At 37.6% G+C, this 15,826-nt stretch overlaps 1 protein-coding gene across 1 annotated transcript in view; it reads left to right on the top strand.

The window, feature by feature from the left end:
• Nucleotides 1–15,826, top strand: part of LOC306846787 (CUB and sushi domain-containing protein 3-like) — a gene marked incomplete at its 5' end in the record, with an annotated part of 460,366 nt that overhangs the window by 433,239 nt on the left and 11,301 nt on the right. Inside the window, 6 exons of the mRNA XM_079380399.1 lie at nt 1,002–1,178; nt 2,876–3,055; nt 6,152–6,325; nt 7,786–7,959; nt 9,967–10,040; nt 11,905–12,016. Coding sequence (XP_079236525.1) covers nt 1,002–1,178; nt 2,876–3,055; nt 6,152–6,325; nt 7,786–7,959; nt 9,967–10,040; nt 11,905–12,016 — 891 coding nt within the window. The remainder of the gene's footprint in view (nt 1–1,001; nt 1,179–2,875; nt 3,056–6,151; nt 6,326–7,785; nt 7,960–9,966; nt 10,041–11,904; nt 12,017–15,826) is intronic.

The raw sequence follows: 15,826 nt of genomic DNA, 5'->3' as shown, positions 1-15,826 counted from the left end.
TTCAGCTTCTTGCACAGACTGATCGTTTCATGTCCTCAATGTATCATCACAAGGGGCAGGGTTTAATTTGGTTTTTTAAGTCTGTGTATATATATTTTTTTTACTCTCAAAGCCATGGGTCCCATTGACTGCCATTATATGACTGACAGACTGCAACAATTTGAGTTCTTTGTTTGTGTTCTTCTGAAGAAACAAAGCCACCTACATCTTGGATGCCCTGGGGGTAAGCAGATAAACATCAAATTTTCATTTTTTGGGTGAACTATCCCTTTAAATCGCCAAAGCCGTTTAAGTAGAATTCGTTACTTCAGTCTTGATCAGAAATTATTATGTTGGAAACAGTTGTGGTTCTTATGTTATGTGGAAACCATGATGCAGTTTTTTTTCAGAATTATACGATGAATAAAAAGTTCAAAAGAACAGAATTTATTTGAAATAGAAATATTAAAAACATAAGTTTTTATTCCCAGTTTTGGCATCCTTGCTGAATAAAAATCTTACTGACCTCAAACTAGAGTATGTTTGCATAAATCTCCTGATTCTGTCAAATAATGTGTACAATTTTGAAAATGTTTTTGATTTCGGTTTGGATTTTCGTGTAGATTATTTTCTTAAAAACAGGGTTTTATTACATCCATCATTTTAAATGAATATATCTCAATAGAATCAGAAATCTGAGACTATACTTTTTCCTTGAGGACATAAGAATGTTTGTGTTTGTGGGTCAAAGTGACTCACAATGATGGAACACGTCACGATATAGTACACAAGGGAAAATAAGGAAATGAGGTACGTGTGTGAACAGCTGGAACTAATTGAGACGAGAGACAACACGAAACCTTGAGATACAAAATAAAAGCAGACAAAAGAAACACTGACACCCCCTAGCTAGCCCCTGTGGTCCCTAATGAAATTACTAAATAACGTGACATGTTACTTCACTCAAGAATGTTAAGTGACAGCTTTTCATAATTTTTTTTTTTGTTTTTAAAATACTACAGCGGTGCAGTGTGGTAACCCTGGGACTCCCAGTAATGGACGGGTATATCGACTGGACGGCACCACCTTCTCACATTCGGTCATCTATTCCTGTATGGATGGTTACCTGCTAAGTGGTTTCACCACACGGCAATGCCAAGCTAACGGCACCTGGTCTGGCACTACACCCAACTGCACCTGTAAGTGTGAAACAAGTGAGATACGGCAGGTGATTTGTTGAACTTAGAAATGAAGGCTTGTTTGTTTTCGAATAAACCAAAATGGCCTCTGTAGTGCTTCATTATAGGTTGTAATAAGGTGATATGACAGATGTGCTTGAGGGATTCATTTGTGTAAAGCTGTACTAAAATTGTATTGTCATAGTAACAGACCTTGACTGATAGAGAGAAGTCCTCTTGCTGAGAGTTCTGGGGACCAACTTTATGGAACTTTAATTCAGGCATCACCATGAGAGTAACTGGCGTTCCTTTGAATGCAGAAGGTTAGAAAGTTTTCAGTGCATTTTCTAGAAGAATTGGGTCAGAATTAGTGGAATTGCAGGATCCGGTAGCTCTATGATGATATTTTGTCAAAGGGAGGAAGATGTAAAGGTCAGGATAGTTCCACTTTTGCTCTGTTAGATACGTAAATCAATTATTTCATAGACCTGCCATGGACACAATGGTATCTATGGACACAATGGACTATTTGATGATGTTAACCAGTAGTCAAATAGCTATTTGCTCCAGCATTGTTTTTTGCTCACGGTTAGCATAAGAATCACGCTTTTTATCATTTGAATCTATTTCAGTTCAATTTTTGTGAGTGATGGAACACTCACATATCTAGTTGATTAAAAACTCTCGCAGTAGTAGTTGTTCTGAGTAATGATGAAGAGTCACACAACACAATAAAACAGCTTAGCCTGCGTAATGCGTCTAGGTAAATTGGAATTATCATCCATAATCACATCCCTTAATTCTCTCAAACGTTCACCCTTAAACGTGGGCGTATTCCCTGCATACTGCTGACTGGAATTATATGGGCGGTGCACCAAACCAGCTCTGATTGATTCAGCGCTACGTGTGTTTATTGAGTGGGGCAAAAGTGGGGATACATGGCTGTGTCCAAGGGAGGAGTCACATTAGCATTTAGCGTTAGCCATTTCTCACCATCAGCTGTTTATGTGCGAGGCCGCTGATGGATTTGACAAAACATAATTTTCCGTCCTTTTCCAAAAGACACAAAACGTATGGCAACTCAAGGGTGACAAATAAGTAATGGTCCACCATAAATCAATAGAGGAAATTAAGATGTTGCATTGGGAAAATAATTAAATACATGCACTGATCGAGCGAGGTTTTGTCAGCTACAGCAGAGTGCAAAACTACAAATTAGTTTCATCTGAATTCCAGTGGCGCTGTATTCTTTCTCACATCATTCCAATCCGACCTCCTCTTATTTATCCATTGGAAGGAATGATAATTGTAAAAGATCTGTGGAATTGATTCGAAGTTGCACCTCGGGGACGCCGGTGGGACGGGAGCCGTGCTTGTGTGCTACTATTGATTTCTTTACATAATAACAAGATCTATCATTTCAAATAAAAAGCCAGGGGTCCTAAAGATTGCTGTAGCGTAAATGAGTTGTTAAAGATGATTTGTGAACGTGGCTCCCCAAGGTTTGTTTCGATAGCTTCAATCACATTGCCACAAAAAGCTATGATTGCTATCTGATGAGTTGCATTAGATATTGAATAAAGATCTACACTGCTGTTGTTTGGTAGATTGTAAATTGCCCAGACTTTTAGCTCAAATAGAGACTATTAGCGCATTGTACTCAAAACAGTAGTTAATTTTGGCCTTTAAACATCATAGCTGTGATCTTTACTTTTCAGTGATCAACTGCGGAGACCCAGGAGTGCCAGCCAATGGGCTGAGATATGGTGAGGACTTTACCATTGGACAAAACATCACTTTTGTGTGCCAGCCTGGCTACAGAATGGAAACAGATAGTTTCTCCACCATCACTTGTACCGGAAATGGTACCTGGAATGCCCCTGTGCCTTTCTGTAAAGGTAAAACTTGATTTAAACATCCTTTTACATTATAACAGTAACAGGTATAATGAATTGTGGTAACATTTGACGGTAAGGTTCAATTTGTTTACATTAGAGTGTTAAGTATCATGAAATAACAATGAACAATAATTTTACTGACGTGATTCTCAACCTTTCTGACTTTCAGACCATAGTTGTCAAACACAATATCTTAAAGTATTTCCTCTGGTATTTCTGCTGTAATTAAGACAGCTTAAAATGTTTAACTGGGAGTGTTGATATATTAAAAATACACCATTATTCATTTTGTAATTCCAGAAAATACAAGGTTCGATTCTGTATGTTCTTCAATAAAAAGAGTTACTGAGGAGAACAAATTAATGTGATTTCAGTTTATAAGTTGTTGTTTTTTTGTGTGTGTCTGTGGGTGTGTTCAGCATTTAAATTTAGTTTCATTAGTTTCATCCAGAGGCCCCCCAGTGGACCCGGCCCCCTGGTTGAGAACCACTTGTTATTTATTTAGCATTTTAAACTGAATAAATGAACATTTGTTAATGGACTATGACCAAATATGGATTAACATTGAACAATGATATATATTATCAAATTAACATTTACAATATTTATTAATTTAGGATAATGATATTTAATGCGTCAATTAATATGACAGATTGAACCTTATTATAAGTGTTACTTAATTTCCCATTACTCCCACAGGCTTCATTGTCCCAAGATTAACACATTACTCTAACATTTTCTCTGCCTAGTAAAGTCAAAGAGCTTTATTGTTCACAATGCAAGGCCTAAGATTATTCTCTCACTGATATATCTGCACATCTGGCCCCAACCGCCCCAAGCGTTAGATGCACAGATGCTTCACCCAGAGTGGGTTGAGGTCTTCCAGCTTTGTGTCTTCACCCATTGTGATGGATGTCTTGTTTGAAATATAGAGCTAAAAAGGGGAGTGATGTTTATCCACCCTTGTAGGTCATCTTTTCTTGTGCAATTGCGCTACAATGAACGGTAAACATTCATGTTTTATCAACCAATCATGCTGTTTGACAAATGACAGTCGTACAACGGGAACACAAACACATTTGTAGACTGAGCGTTCACTTTGCTGTGTTGTCCCTATTATTATAATCAGCTTTGACCTATGAGCCCTTGCATTTCTCGTAATTAATTTCTCAAATGACTCCTGTCATCTTCCCACAGCCAGGAGATGAACTGCTACGGAATATATAAAGTGATATGAAATTGAATTCCAGGTTTGGACGATGCATTTGTGATCCTCACCAGTGCCCTGGCATCGAATGACATTTTGCAAAGCTCATTTAGATAGACACAGATGTCTCATTTATTCCTGAAGGCAGCGGCCTCCTCCTGTCTCTTAAAGGACATGTTGTGCATACATATCTGAAGAGCCTTGAACTTCATATCCTCGGTCTGAACTGATATTCCGTCTCGCAGAGCCATTAATATGCATGCTTAAGTGAGTCGACTCAAAAAAGAACCACTCCCAACTCTGTCAAACACTTTAGGTGTGGGCAGCATCCTGACTTTGAGTGTGTGTGTGTCCCTTCTGTCTCTTTCCTGCAGTTCTAGATGGTTTACATGAAATATTCATTAGCTTAGGAGCTCCAATCTGGTCCAGGCCTCTTTAAAGGATGCCAACACTGATTCTGATTAATAATACAACAATGGGCTTTGTTAGAAGTTTATTGGTTCTATCAACATGAGTGAAGCGAAGGCAACACGATAAAGCTCATAAAGAAGCAGTCGAAGCATGTTTTTTGCAGGCAGTAATAACCGTCTTTACTATGGTATAAAGAGTGTGTGGTGTGGTGTGTGTGGTGTGTGTGTGTGTGTGTGTGTGTGTGTGTGTGTGTGTGTGTGAGAGCACCGCATTGGGGTGTTGTACCATAAGTGGGGGCATGTGTCATCATGAGTGCCCGTTTGAGTAAGGCATTGGCTTCCTGACTGGTAGAGTGTGATTGATTTTAAGGGCTCATATGGTACCTGAGGACTGATAACCGAGGAAAAGGACTTACCTCACAGAGTTGTGCGGGCAGTTATTGGAAAAGATGGGGCCTCTAAGACAGATAGCATTCAATGACTTCAGTGGTGTTAGCAGAAGCAATTAATCTCTCTACCTAACTGAAACTGCTAGTCCTGTTATAGTTACTGCTACACTTAATGCTACACTTTTTTACACATGTTGTCTTATATATTAATAATATTTTAACAGCTAATATATTAACTAAGATTATTCACTATAAATGTATAAGTTTTACAAATGGCAATGTTCTTGTGTCTGATATCTGAGATGTTACATCATTTAGACTGTTTTATAAAGAAAATTGGAAACGTGTAACCATGTTTCCCGAGCTGTTGTATTCAAACAAAAATTTGTCTTTAATTTATTGGAAATGAAGTTAACTACAAACCACATTTGATTACAAACTAACTACCTCCTATGGAGAGTTATGTTTATTTTATGTTTATTGCTAGAAGTAAATCGCATCAAATAGGGGTTTAAACTGTATTATTTCTCAAATTTTGCTAACAAATTTCCAAACCACATACAAAATGAATAGAAAATTAAGCAGCTCATTTTATATTTACTTTGCCCTCCTGAGACTAACAATCATCATTTTCTGAAGGTTAAGCACCTCCTTTCACTAATATTTTTTTTAAAGGAAAAAGGGCCTGAAAGGTGCCATTTGTATTATTTCAAGGGTGTTTAGGCTTTTGTGACCCTCTCTGTGAAATCCAAACTAAAGTCTCAAAATCAAATTATGAGAAGCATCAAAGATTGATTTCAACCATTAATTTCACTTTGATTTAAATCTTTGACATGGTATTACTCTGTCAATATTAAAGATATCAAGGTTACATTTTCACAGAATGTTCTTTACTTTATGAATGATGATTTTATGTAGAAAACAGTAAATCACTAAAAAAAAATGACTTTAGCTGAGTTTTCACAGCCAGGGTCACATTTATACAAGAAATCAAGATAAATGTACTATTATATTGCTTATTTTCTAATTGTGTCAGACATGTCATTTTAAGTATGAGCTTAACTCTTCTCTGTTTAACTTCTTCCTTTAGCCGTTACCTGCACAGCTCCTCCACCCATCTCAAACGGCCTCCTAGAGGGACGTGACTTTGAGTGGGGCACAAGCGTGAGTTACAGCTGCTCCCCAGGATATGAGCTCTCTTTCCCTGCTATTCTCACCTGTGTGGGCAATGGTACATGGAGTGGTGAGGTGCCCCAGTGCTTGCGTGAGTACTGTATTACTCTATTAATATTAATCAAACTGACTGCTTCATCCCTGTGGGTGTTTGCAACCGACATTTCCCAAAAAAGCAGCAGAAAGTTCACACCTTCATCTACTTGCTGTTGGCGAGGAGGTCATGATCAGACATTGATTGATTGGATCATCACTGAATGTGAACATATAGGTCTTGATATCTATTAGGTCTGCTGGATTAGGTAGTAATATTTGTTTAGGACACCAGATAAGGTGGGATATCAGTCTGTTTCAGCACAATGCAGTGTGATATGTCTAAGATGAAGAACCTCCAGACATGGTAGGAGAATTTAAAGTTTAAAAAGCCTAGTTATCACAAAGGTACCCTTGTTTTAGCCCTCACATGAAACAAAAGCAGGCAATGTAAAAAAATATATATTTTCCTCAAAAAAGAAAGCATACTTCTGATGTTTTTTCCTTCTCTTTCTTTTCCACTTGTATTTTATATCTTGACAGCATATCTATAATTCATCAAGAAAAGTCAAGTTTGTAGAGCTAGATCTCAGGCACAGTAGTCTGACCAGCATATTTATGATGGATCAGTCAGCTGGTGACGTCAACCATGTGATTTGATTTTCCTTCCAGATACCTATTGTTTGCCTGACAGTGGCAGGGCAATGGATAATATTTACCACAGGGGTTGGGACTTCCCCAGTATTATATGGCTATGTTCAGAATAGCATAAAAGCATACTATTCTTACTATTCCTGCAGCATATAATGTGTAAATGTTTGGGGTCAGTATGCTTTTTTTAAGATGCTTTTATTCAGAAAGCATGCATGAAATTGATCAAAAGTGACATTAAAGACATATCGTGTTCCGAAAGATTAGATAGTTCCAAAAAAAAAAAAAAAAGTTTTCAACAGTGATACTAAGAAAAGTCTCTTCAGCACCAAATCAGCACATTAGAATGATTTCTGAAGGATCATGTGACACTGCTGAAAATTCAGCTTTGCCATCACTGGAATAAATTACATTTTAAAATGTATTAAAATAGAAAAAGGTAAATTTTTTCACAATATTATTGTTTTTACTGTATATTTCATCATGTGGCCTTGGTGAGAAAAAGAGCCTCAAAAAATACTGGATAACCAGCTACATTTGCCAAAATGTGCAGTATACATACATCAAAGCACACAGCGTGATGCTACATCCCACAATGCATGAATCTGCTTGTTTTGACCTTCCTTTTCGAGTGTGATTAATGAACCATAGACAGTGTATATTTCAGTTTTTCAATAAATAAGCGTTTTGAATATTCCTCACATTGCTGTATTCATAAGTTCAATATTTGCTTCACTTTTTCTCTTTCTGAGAAGGGTAACATCATAAAGCATTCATCCTGTTTTATAACGACAAAGCTTTCAGCATTATTCATGACTAACCATTTGAGAATGTTAAAGTATTTCTTTGTGATCTCTGTGATTATAGCGAAGTTCTGTGGCGATCTGGGAATCCCTGCTTTTGGCTCGAGGGAAGGCCGCAGCTTCATCTACCAGTCCGAGGTGTCATTTAGCTGCATGGCTCCCTACATCCCAGTAGGCAGTACTACACGCATTTGCCAGGCTGATGGCACCTGGAGTGGATCCCAGCCTCGCTGTATAGGTAAATCAATTATGCTGACAGAGTTTGCATGTTTAAACCATATGTTAAATTCCCAGTGAAACAGACTGCCGTAATAATTGTGTATATCAAAACCTCATAATGCTAAAACCAAATAATCAGCCAACTGAAACTGACCACTGTGTTGTGAAGTGTAACACATTCCTCATTTTAACTCACTGCTCTTTTTAGTACAGTTTTATTTAAATGTTATCACTTTTTTAAACTTAAGTGTTTTTATTGCTGCATGTATTGTATATTGTATAAGATACAAACTGTTTATATAGATCTTTGTACGGTTTGCATAATATTAATTCTCTAATTTGCAAGATTATATATTACTGTCTGATATTCTGAAGATATGATGATATGATCTCTTTTAATTGTGAACTATTTTCTGTTTCTGACTTCTAGTGTACTATTTTTTTTTTAATTATAGAAAAAAAAATTTGACTATAGTTAAAACTGAAATCATGAGTTTGTAACTTAAGCTTCAAGTTTTGAGTCTTTGTTCCTTCCAGGGTTTATTTCGCATTCTACCTCAACAGATTTTTCCCTTGTTACTTTCACCCCAGGTTCCCTTACGGAGGGTATTAAGGCACTGATCTCTGTAAAGCTGCTTTAGGGTGCTTTTGAATCACGAGAGACTGGTGAATCAAAGTTATTATTCACAAAGTATTGTTTCTCTCTTTTAAAATATAGAGTTCTGTGAATTAGTTCTTACAGTATTTCTGTTTATTTATTTATGCATACATACCTTATTTCTTTCCCTTTTACTTGTATGAACTGGCCTTATGGCTGTATTATCTTCATCCATTTCTCGATGTCTCATTAACAAAGACTCTTCTCACTGTCCCCCTAAGTACAGTGTTTATCTGATTAAGTCCCTCAGTTTATATATCCATGAGGCAGTCCTTCTCCTAACGTCAATAAATACATCGATAATTGTTTTTAATTGAGCAAGTAATTGAATAAATGGTCCCAACTCTGTGAGGCCATTATTGAGGAGCCGTGAACAGCCAGTGGGAGATTTGGATGAGCTCTGATTGCCATTTTTAAGCATTTAGTGTATTGTGCCAAAAGAAGATGTCAGCCATGGCCCCAAAGCAGGTGTAATCATGTAGCTCTTTCAATGGAGTATTATTATGGCCTCATATTGCACCCTCAAAGACACCTGAAAAAGAATTATAGGGTGTTGGGGGGTGGAAATTAAGTGCTCTAAAAGGCAACTACATATTTATACATTCTTATAGAATGAATCCTGTTGGCTGTTCTCACTGACCATGTAGTCTAGTTCAGTGGCACAGATGCAAATAATCAAACTAACCTAAACTTTTCACTTTTGTTAAAAAACAACAACAAAGGATGCGAGTCAGTGAATCAGATGTTCTAGTTTCTACTTGATACTATTTGGCCTCCTAGTGGGCTCTTTCTTCAAAATCAAAGCAACACGAGCACTGTCTGCAACTCTCTTCTCAATATGGCAATGCAGTCATATATTTTCTGTGTGCTGACTCAGTATTAGAAGCTCCACGCTTAAAAAACGCATGGAAAAGGGGTTGGTTGTGTAAGCCTTGCAGGTTGTCCTGTCATTTGCACGCCTGCATTGAATCAAGGGTCTCTGCGTCAGCTCAAAAATGTGCTCTACATCCCAATTACAGAGCAGCACAGCTGTCGTAGCAGATGCACTGCTGCAGCAACACTGCCCCCTGCTGCGTCTCCATCAGCCCACCATAAAAAAAACAACTGTTACGACACTGCTGCAGCACTTACATAAACACACAGGCCCCATAACCATCACTATAAGCTGAGTCTTAGCGCTGCTTTGAAAGATGTGTTTGGGATCATGAAGGGAGATGTAGCACGTATTTATGAGAGTTGAAATGCTGTTATGCTCTTATGGTGGTGAAAAAGAAACTGCCTCAGTTGTGACAGATAAGAAGATACTGAGAAGAAGAATGTGACTGGATTTTCATTTGTTTTGTCTTTCTTCTTCCTTTATTTTCTCAGAGCCAACTCGTACCACCTGTGAGAACCCTGAGACGCCCCGTTATGGCTCTCTTAACAGGACCTTTGGCTTTAAGGTACCAGGATGACTGCATATATAATTAAAAACGTGGATTTCATGTCAGCTTGAGTGCTGCTCTCATTAAAGCCTAAGAGAGGCAAACTAAAATTCTAAGAAATAAGCACTAATATAAACCATCTACTCTTATATTATATTATGTTATTTTAAAATAGTATTGGACCATTTTTTCACTTTTATTGTTATGAAAAGCAATGGTTCCCAACCCACCATTGTCCAAAACAACTTTTTCTAGATGTTTGGGATATACTGAAAAGACTAATATAAAATATTTTTGCCAAAAAAAGATACTAGAAAAATGTTTAGAAAAAGTGCGCAAAGAGTTAAGATAAGATTTTGTTAATTTATTACTTTTCCAGGTCTAGAAATCACACTTATATAATTCTTAAAATAAAATAAAAAAAATTGAGATGGTGAATTCAAATAAGAAATTGCTTTGGCTTATTTTAATGCCTGTTTTGTCTTTATTTTAAAGAATTTTAAGTCATCTTGGCCCCAACTACCCCCTTGAGAATCACTGCTTTTTAAAGGAAAGTTAATAAAAAATGAAACATTTTGTTATCAGATATTATTCAGATATTATCCCTTATGTCATTTCAACCTGAAACATGGCATATAGAGCATGAGTTGTATGGACCACTTTCACAGCACTTTTTCAGAGTCGCAAACCATTTTTTTTCCCTTCCCTTTTTTATGATTTTAATGATTTTCAAAGAATGATTCATGGCTTTTATTCAAACACTTCAGACAAACTACTTGGTGTAGGCCCTCCATTCCCTCCCATCCACTACAAAATATTATTAAGACCTCTCAAGACTTTTCCACTTGAGGAGCGGTGAAATGTATGCATGGATGTAATAACCACCACAGAACCACTCGAAAAGAGCAAAAAAATCAACTTCTCAGTAGTGCAAATGAATCTGATTATGTTTTGTCAGGGGAGCAGGACAGAGGGGTGAACTGAGGGAGATGTGAGGAGAGAAAAGCTCCAAACTCTTAGTCTGCTGTGGAAGAGCATTCATCGCCAAGATGTGCTGGCATTAAGAATTCAAGTTGTTACAGTATCAGAGGTCAAGCCCTGCAGAGGCTTCATGAAACCTCTATCATCCTTTCTATATTCGTGAATCATTTGTCTGGCCTCGAGAAAAAGGAGCCAGTCAAGCTCTTTTGCTTTCTGGGACTTAATGATGTTGGAGTCAGTGAGAGGAGATATCGCGCAACCCAGATAAGCGCCAGTGTCTATGGCTCGTCAACCGTGTTCACAGTGAGCAGGGACATGTTAATCAATTAATGTGCTAAGCCCACATGCCACTCGGTGACGCGTTAATATTTTACTTCCCTCAGATGTATACCAAAGCACAGCCCACACTTATAGGCATATATGCAACACTTTTTTTTTTTTTGTCCCATGACCTTGCTGATTATAGCATACGGTAGCCACATTCACATGAGGAGCACTACCATATATTATGGAAATAAGTGCCACTTTACATCACTAGTGGTCCAGAAAGAAGTGGTCACAATGGATTCCTAAGTGCATGTTCTGGTGATTACATTAGCTGTAGGTAAAGTAGGTCAGTACCATATATGAGAATATCCACCCGACATTAGCACACATCAATTTGAGCTTTTAAGAGAGTGAGTCTGGTGTCAGATGGTGTACGATGATGCAGAAGGAACCTGAAAGATGTGAAATTCTGAGCGACACCTTTGTAGACGCGGTCTTTTGTAGCATCTGTCCTCAGGAGTGAAACTGTCATTCAAAAGCTGGAAGTATCAGGTGTTTAATATTGTGTTTGATCTGCCGCCAGAAGAGAATTATGGGAGCACAGTGTCTGACGGGATGTGTGTGTTTTGTGTAGGTTGGAAGTATGGTGTCTTTTCAGTGTGAGCCTGGTCACCTGCTGCAGGGGTCCACCACACGACTCTGCCAGGCCGACCTAACCTGGAGTGGGACCCAGCCGGAGTGCATCCGTAAGTGTTCTCCATTACACACCCATGGGAAACTGTTAAAATACCAATTTATATTTGAGGGTAAAGTTTCTTATTTTTAAAGGTCAGTGCTAAATTGTTACGATTCTTTTCTAAAAAATCGCAACATGCCGCATACAACCACTGCTTAAAACAAATTTATTTAGCTATAAAGAAAAGAAAGCATGTAATGTAATCAGTGTAGGTGATAGTCAGTATGTCGGCAAGTGTTTATAAGTAGTACCAATAACAACAGTCCAAACAATCATCAATAGCAAAACTCAAAACCCAAACGTCCGACCTAGGGAGAGACGACGACGATCTCCCGTAACCTCCATATCCCGTGAGTTCTCCGGCAGACTCTTGCGTAAATGCTAACAAACAACTATTCCGCATGCCATTGTTCCTACGAGTCCCTTTTACAGCTTGTTGACTTAGTCCAGGTGCAACACCTTGTCAGCCAGTCACCTGTAACTCAGGAATAAACACAGCATGACTCACAGAGACGTCACAAAATGTATTTGTATTACTATGCTACAGAGAAATGGGTCCACAAGTGTTGTAGTCGAGAACAGCTCGTTCAATCCAAGTCAAAACTGAGACCAGAAGAGAGCCGAGTTCATGTTCAGATAAAAGGTGCTTTTGCACCAGAGCAACCTTTTTATAGTTCCTAGAACTACTGGCAGAAGTTCCCGCTTTTTGCAGTGTTCGCACCACAGGATATAGGAACGTATTTAGTTCTAGGAACTCCGTTTGGGGGAATTAATTTCAGAGTAGGGTCTAAAACAGTTCTATTGGAACTACCAGTGATGTAAGTGTACGCTTATTAGCCAAACACATACGTAACACCGGCTACCTGGCATTTTTAAAAAGCCATGTAAACACATTTACTCCACGAACAAGAAAAACAGCGATAATAATGGCATTTAGCTACCTGTTGCCTGCAGCGTTGTGTTCTTTTCTCAGCCTCGATAATAACGTAACACTGCAAGTTGCCTTAGGAGATTTAGTCAGATTTTCATGCTCTTTTAATCACGTAAATTGTGCATTTACATTCTATCTCCATTATCACGAAACCCATGACACACAACAAAAACAGCTCCGATCATGGCATCCTCCATTCACCAGTTGTTGACATTTGTAAATGCCGTGAATAAAAACGTCACTGTCGGCCGCTTCAGAGTTCCTGCTGCCTGTGCAAATCTCAAGTCTGAATCCAAGACCATTGTTTCTTGTTTTTGGTCTTGGCCGTCAATTCCGAGTCTAAGATTATAATTTCTTGCTCTTGGTCTTGGCTGTCAAGTCAGTGTCTGAGGCCATTATTTCATAGTCCCAAGACCATCATTTTAGGTCTTGGTCTTGTTTTGGACTCAACCCTATGCTGGTCTTGAACTGGTCTCGACTACAACACTGTCCTGTACAACTTGAATTAACTATTAAATGCCAAGTGTTCTACAACCAAAAGGTGAACATCAATTAACTTGCATTTGAGATACCGTATGACCAGTTTTATGTTTTTGCTCTGCTAATGACAGTAATTCCAGTAAGTTCACATTCATAATTATTGTTCATTTCACAACATTCGTCACATGCTACAAAATCTAAATGATTCATTCCACTGAAGAGAGTAGGAAAAGTTTATTTCTGTTCTTATATTAACATCAGAAAATATGGTGGAAAATGCGCTAGAAACGTATTTTTGAACAGTCTTTTGCAATATACGGAGGCTTTTATGATGCAACATAAAGTACTAGTACTAGTGTAAACCACTCGTCTATTGTTTGGAAAAAGATGTCTGGGCTTGATAGAAGCTACTTAGATGTTTATAGCAATAGTTTGTTAGATTGACTACCATTTGGATGTAAATGTGCTCTCCCTCCTCATATAAATTAGATTTCACATCCATCAAATGATGTCATAATTCTCAGTGGCACACTCCTGATAACCATTTTATACTTTGTGATTGTTATTAAAGGAAATACTCCATATAGTAACTCAGAAATCACTTTATTTTCTGTATCAAGCTGCAGTTCGTTTACACAGCAGTGTGAAGACACCGTGTGAATTACACTGTGAATGTTACTCAGTAATAGCTAAAACTAGCAGTGTGAAACAGACCTTTGGGTGACTCTGAGACTACTGTAATGATCTGACCAATGTATTGCTTCTCTGAGGTTCATTTGAACAGATGATGTACATACTCAACCATACTAAAAGAGAAGCACTTAGAAAATGTCTCATATTATCTGAAAGGGGGAAGATTAATGTTTTTCACACAGTGGCCACTTGAGTTGAATTGCTTGATAAATGTGAGTTGTGATACCCTGACTACACTCCCCTGGTTCACTTCATCAATTGACAAATCTCTGATCTCATAGTGATAAAGGTCCGTCTGTGCTCTTAGAGGGTAAAGCAGACTAACTCCTTAAATAATCTATTTTAATTACTTTGATAAAAATAAAATGCCTAGTGTAATTAGTTACAACTCTGACAGGTTGCTCTTTTTTATCTCAGTGCATTTGATCTACATTTGATATAAAAAAATACAAGCATTTGCTGTGTATGTATATATGACCCTGGACCACAAAACCAGTCTTAAGTCACTGGGGTATATTTGGGGTATGGGTCAAAATTATCCATTTTTCTTTTATGCCAAAAATCATTAGGATATCAAGTAAAGATCATGTTCCATGATGATATTTTGTCAATTTCCTACCGTAAATATATCAAAACTTAATTTTTGATTAGTAATATGCATTGCTAAGAACTTCATTTGGACAGCTTTAAAGGCAATTTTCTCAATATTTCGATTTTTTTGCACCCTCAGATTCCAGATTTTCAAATATTTGTATCTTGGCCAAATATTGTCATATCCTAACAAATCATACATCAATGGAAAGCTTGTTTATTCAGCTTTCAGATGATGTATAAATCTCAATTTCAAAAAATTGACACTTATAACTGGTTTTGTGGTCCAGGGTCACATATATATGTCAGTTGAGTTCAATTTCAAATCCGTTCCCTGTAAGTCTTTCTAATGTAAAATACCCCTGACATCACCTCAGTGTATTTAAATCGCAAATGGATGAAGATGATTCACCCAGGTCTGGTGGGTTATCGTGGTGGGCTACGAGGCTTGTGATTGGATTATCCATTTACCAACAGAAGCTCCAAAATCAACAGCTTTAAAGCAGGCCGAAGTACGAGAAAACAGCTGGCCTCCAATTTCACAAGACAGATTGCCATTCAGTTGAAGCATTTCAAAAGCTAATTACATTTTGCATCATGCCACTGCCCCAAAGTTCTGTCATTGTTTTGCAAAAATTAGGAAATTAAAGAATGAGATGGCTAGGAAAAGACAGCGCTTCCCCTCGCTTAATTGTAAATCTGTGATAAAACAGATTTTGTGTGCTCGTACCTAATCACACCATTTTTTCCCTCAGAATAATCAAGATCATTCTGTAATTACGCTCTGTAATTTTGTTTACACAGAGCAGTTGGCTACTCACAGAGTCAGGCTGAGTGCTAAATCATCTTTCTCATTCCCCTCTTTTATTTTACATAGAATTGGATAATGGCTGGCTGTCCTTTCCATTAGCGTTCCACTAGATTCGTCTCCAAAGAAATAATGTTTCTTTTCTCTTTTTTTCTTGTGCCTTGCTCTGTCCAGAGAATATATTTACTTCAAGTGGACTGTATCATATCATTTATAGCAATGGGAGGTTTTCACCTGCAAAAAGATATAGATTAGTAGTGTGAGTGTGATGTACAAATTCAGTTATTATATACATTTAAGTAATTTATTTTTAGGAA

This window comes from Barbus barbus, assembly GCF_936440315.1.
Source record: "Barbus barbus genome assembly, chromosome: 27".
Taxonomy (NCBI): domain Eukaryota; kingdom Metazoa; phylum Chordata; class Actinopteri; order Cypriniformes; family Cyprinidae; genus Barbus; species Barbus barbus.
Note: the sequence above shows the minus strand (reverse complement) of the source record. Positions and strands in the feature narration are given on the sequence as shown.